Source organism: Taudactylus pleione, unplaced genomic scaffold (assembly GCF_031769625.1).
Source record: "Taudactylus pleione unplaced genomic scaffold, aTauple2 ptg000408l, whole genome shotgun sequence".
NCBI classification, from domain to species: domain Eukaryota; kingdom Metazoa; phylum Chordata; class Amphibia; order Anura; family Myobatrachidae; genus Taudactylus; species Taudactylus pleione.
The window spans coordinates 9,718,764-9,723,541 of NW_028284810.1; the positions used below are offsets into that span (position 1 = coordinate 9,718,764).

Below are 4,778 nucleotides of genomic sequence, written 5' to 3' on the forward strand. Positions count from 1 at the left end.
TATATGTGTGGAGTTTACATGTTCTCCATGAGCTCTGGTTAATTTTCTTCTAACTAAATGAACCTTAGTGAGAAATTTACTCAAGAGCAGTTTCTGTTAACGACTGGTTTTTGGTCTTTTTCTTGGAATTTTTCATCCACCGCATTTATTAAAGGCAAAACTGTAATTAAAGCACTACAAAACCACCACAAGATACATCACCATTATGATTATTTTACATGTCAAAATTACAAAGCACCAAAGTAGTGTTTTTGCAAACCGTCAAAAAAGTGCTTAAAAAAAACTTACTGAGGTCGTTCTGACAGAGGAGATATAGCTGACCCGGCTTGTTTTATGCGTTATATGCCAATCAGAAAATGAGGAGGCTCTGTACATTTAATACAAATATAATCGTTATATAGACACCAATATATTGATAATTACAGTATAAGGGCATTGTTATTTACTAACAATATAAGGGGTCTAAATTAATGTTTATTCATATTAATAGAGCAATATTATTTATTAATATGAAATATATATGTATAGTCCAATGTGATCTTCTTGCACATGGCAGTGCCTGGGCTGCTCACACTGTAGTCTCATGCACGGTGTGTGATGCTGGGAGCAGAGTGCAGGCACACTGTACACACACCAGCACCTCACTCACCTGTCACCTCTACAGCTCACACTCACCTGTCACCTCTACATCTCACACTCACCTGTCACCTCTACATCTCACACTCACCTTTCCCAGAGCCACGCGTGTAGTAAGAGAGCTGCCCCCTGCTGTCAGCCCCGGCACACAGGCTGGTCACCCCCCTCTCTCCCCATTATCTGCCCCCCTCCTGAATGCGCAGGGCTGCTGCGTGGGCGCTTTATAAGCGCTGCCCCTGGGGGAGAAGCGCTACAGCCCCATCTGCATCACACAGCAGCATGGACTTCTCAGTGATGGGATCGGCTTCCATGCTTCCCCTCAGAGGCTCAGCCAAAATCAAGGAGAGGAGGGTGAGTTACTTTACGAGCGGCCGGGGAGTGCCTGTACCAGCAGCCGCTCACTCTCCTCCATACTGACAGTATTTACATATATCATGTGTCATGTGTGTATTCACAGAGGACTCCGGTCTCCCACAAGGTGATAGAGAAGAGAAGACGGGACAGGATCAACCGCTGCCTCAGTGAGCTGGGAAAGACTGTGCCCATGGCGCTGGCCAAGCAGGTCTGTGCGCACCCATCCACTGCCCTACTCTGCCCACACTGGCTTCCGTGATACCTCATCCTCACTCTCTCTATGCTGCCTCATCCTCACTCTCTCTATGCTGCCTCATCCAAACACTCTGCTACTCCATCCACAGGCTCTGTGCTACTTCAGCCACAATATGTTACTTCTTGAACACTCTGCTACCTCTTCCACATTCTGCTACCTCTTTCAAACGTTTCTCATTAACACTCTGATACTTCATCTACACTGTTATCTCTCGCAATTTCATCCATACTGTACAATCTGATTTTTGCAACACAGCAATACTTTATCCAGCCTTATTTTATCAGCACTCTGCTACCTCATCCATACTATGCTATCTCACCCACACTGTTACTGTATTTCATCATACTGTGTTATTTCATCCACACCATCTTATTTTATCATTACAAACTTTTTTTTATCAACACTGTCTTATTTTATCTACAGTATAGCATCTTATTTAATCCAGTCTTATTTTATCTAGTGTATATCATCTTATTTCATCCACACTGTCTTAATTGATCTATATCATCTTATTTCATCCACACTGTTTATTCTGTCTAGTGTATATAATCTTATTTCATACACACTGTCTTATTTTATCTATATTATCTTATTTTATCCACACGGTTTTATTTTATCTACAGTGTATATCATCTTATTTTATCCACACAGTCTTATTTTATCTAGTGTATATCATCTTATTTTATCCACACCGTCTTATTTTATCTAGTGTATATAATCTTATTTAATCCACACTGTCTTATTTTATCTATATAATCTTATTTCATCCACAGTTTATTTTATCTACAGTGTATATCATCTTATTTCATTCACACTGTCTTAATTGATCTATATCATCTTATTTCATCCACACTGTCTTAATTGATCTATATTATCTTATTTCATCCACACTGTTTTATTTTATCTACAGTGTATATCATCTTATTTCATCCACACTGTTTTATTTTATCTACAGTGTATATCATCTTATTTCATCCACACTGTCTCATTTTATCTGTATCATCTTATTTCATCCACACTGTCTTATTTAATCTGTATCATTAAATTTATTTCATCCACACTGTTTTTATTCATTTATGTCATTCATTATATTTAATTCACATTGTCTTATTTTATCTATATAATTTTATTTAATCCACACTGGTTTATTTTATCTGTATCATCTTATTTCATCCACACTGGCTTATTTTATCTATACCATCTTATTTCATCCACACTGGCTTATTTTATCTATATCATCTTATTTCATCCACCCTGGCTTATTTTATCTATACCATGTTATTTCATCTACCCTGGCTTATTTTATCAATACTTTGTTACTTCATCCACACTGTCTATTTTATCATTGTAATATAATTTTATGTATACTGTCATATTTAATTTAATCAACAATGTCCTATTCTTAATTTTTTTTAAATTTCATATATATATATTATATTATATATATTCAGCAATCGTATGTATTTTGTGAATGAGCTAAATGATGAATACTGTTTTTTATTACTTTTCTTACAATCAAAATTTGGAGGTGCCTCAAAGATGAATACTTATAATAAACTTAATCTCAATTTTAGAACTCTGGTAAACTGGAAAAGGCTGAAATTTTGGAAATGACAGTACAATACCTGAGAGCATTACATGCAGCTGATTTTCCTAGGGGCCGAGATAAAGGTGAGATACTGCTGCCTGATTATCATCTCAATCTGGATAACATATAATTTTAAAATAATATACAGATTATGAGGCCTATTCATGATGTTAATTATGAATGGTCCGATAACGTAAATTTTACAATTTGCATTTTCACCTCCTTTTGTAAAAATTAAGTGATGATGAATAGGCCCCTATACAGTATGTTCTAATATTTGTTATATATTGTAGCAGAAACATTTAGCTTTGTATAGGGAAATCAGCCTTCTGACACAATTTGCCAATATAAATAATTTCAATACTAAATAATATAATGTGAAACCCACAGAGTTGTAACAAGGGGTGTTGACCGGTGCCAGGGGCGGGTGATGCCAGCCTTTTGCGCCCTGCTACGGTTCTGGACACCCATAAATGAAAGTTCCAATTTCAGATTGTTCAAGTTATTTAATTTTCTGTTATGTCATTTAGATTTCATAGTGGAAAATATCGATAATCATTATATAAAATGCTAATATTATTTGTTATGAAGCCTAAATAACAATTACCATATACCATTCTGCTGAGTCACAATGCAGGTCATCTTTAATTAGGATACTCATGATGTGTTATACATATATATCTTAGGGGTGAATAGTGACATCCTGTGCCATAGTTAAACCTGCCAAATAATTGTTAGTATGAATAAGTGTTACCTTATCTGTCAGACATTCATTTATATAATTGCCTCCCTACAGATCTACTCTCTGAGTTTGCCAATTATTTCCACTATGGCTATCACGAGTGTATGAAAAACCTTGTACACTACCTGACCACAGTAGAGAGGATGGAGACCAAGGACACCAAGTATGCTCGAATTGTTGCCTTCCTCCAGTCTAAAGCACACCTGACCACAGAGCCTCTCTTTAGCTCACTGCAGGAGGTGGACATGTCATGTCAGCTGCACTCCTCTCCACCTGAGTACCCAAGCCCAAGTGACTCTACTTTTACACAGAATTCAGGCGGTTCCTTCTCATGGCATGGCACGACCAGAAGCCCCACACTGAATTATCTCACAGGGCCAACCACCATGCCTCTGCCATGCACACCACCACAGCAGTCCCAACATAGCAGCTTCTTGTCCCAGATGCAGAGTCTGGACAGACATTACCTCAACCTACTGGGACACTCCCATCCCAATAGTTTCGGCATGAATAGTGCACAGCATCCAGCTGTCCTGTGACGCTGACAATCAGCTCCTTACAATTCCTGAGCAATGTTCAAATGTGTAATGGGGGAAGGCTCTAAACCTGTTTGCACCGTAATAAGAATGCCTTTTATTTCCCATATTGTACCACTGTAATTAAGGACTAACGGCCTGATTCAGACCCACTCGCGAGCGGCTGTCCGCTCGCAAGTGGGTCGATGTTCTGGACTGAGCATGCGCACGACGGAGGGAGCTCCGTCGTGTGCATGCGCCAGACGCGACGAGCGAAGGAAAGTCCTTCACTCGTTGTGTCTGATCAAAGGGGGCGTGCTGTCGATGTTGATTGACAGCACACCCCCTTTGGTAGGCGTGCCGGGGGCGTGCCTCCCTGACGGGGGCATTCCCACGGGAACGCCTCCCATCAGAAGCCGGCCCACTGACATCACTAGTGATGTCAGTGGGAGTGATTTTGGCTCTGATAGAGAAAAAATCACTCCGGAGCTTGCGGTTGAAAACCTCAACCGCAGGCTCCGGCTCGCAGTTTTGATGGTCGCGATGGTCAAGACCATCGCGGCCATCAAACTGCACGCTCGTATAGCCTGTGGGTGGTGACCCACAGCTATACGAGCGTCCAGGAGGACGCTCCATTTTCATGGAGGGCGGCCCTCATTCAGAGCGTGCGCTCTGCTCAGAGCGTAC

At 40.1% G+C, this 4,778-nt stretch overlaps 1 protein-coding gene across 1 annotated transcript; it reads left to right on the forward strand.

Moving 5' to 3' along the window:
* The first annotated feature begins 906 nt into the window (after positions 1-906).
* On the forward strand, positions 907-4,503 carry HELT (helt bHLH transcription factor). The gene is made up of 4 exons (XM_088446960.1): positions 907-987; positions 1,094-1,198; positions 2,821-2,917; positions 3,631-4,503. The coding sequence occupies exons 1-4, from the start codon at positions 916-918 to the stop codon at positions 4,113-4,115; spliced, it is 759 nt and encodes a 252-aa protein (XP_088303086.1). The 5' UTR covers positions 907-915; the 3' UTR covers positions 4,116-4,503.
* The last annotated feature ends 275 nt before the right edge of the window (positions 4,504-4,778 follow it).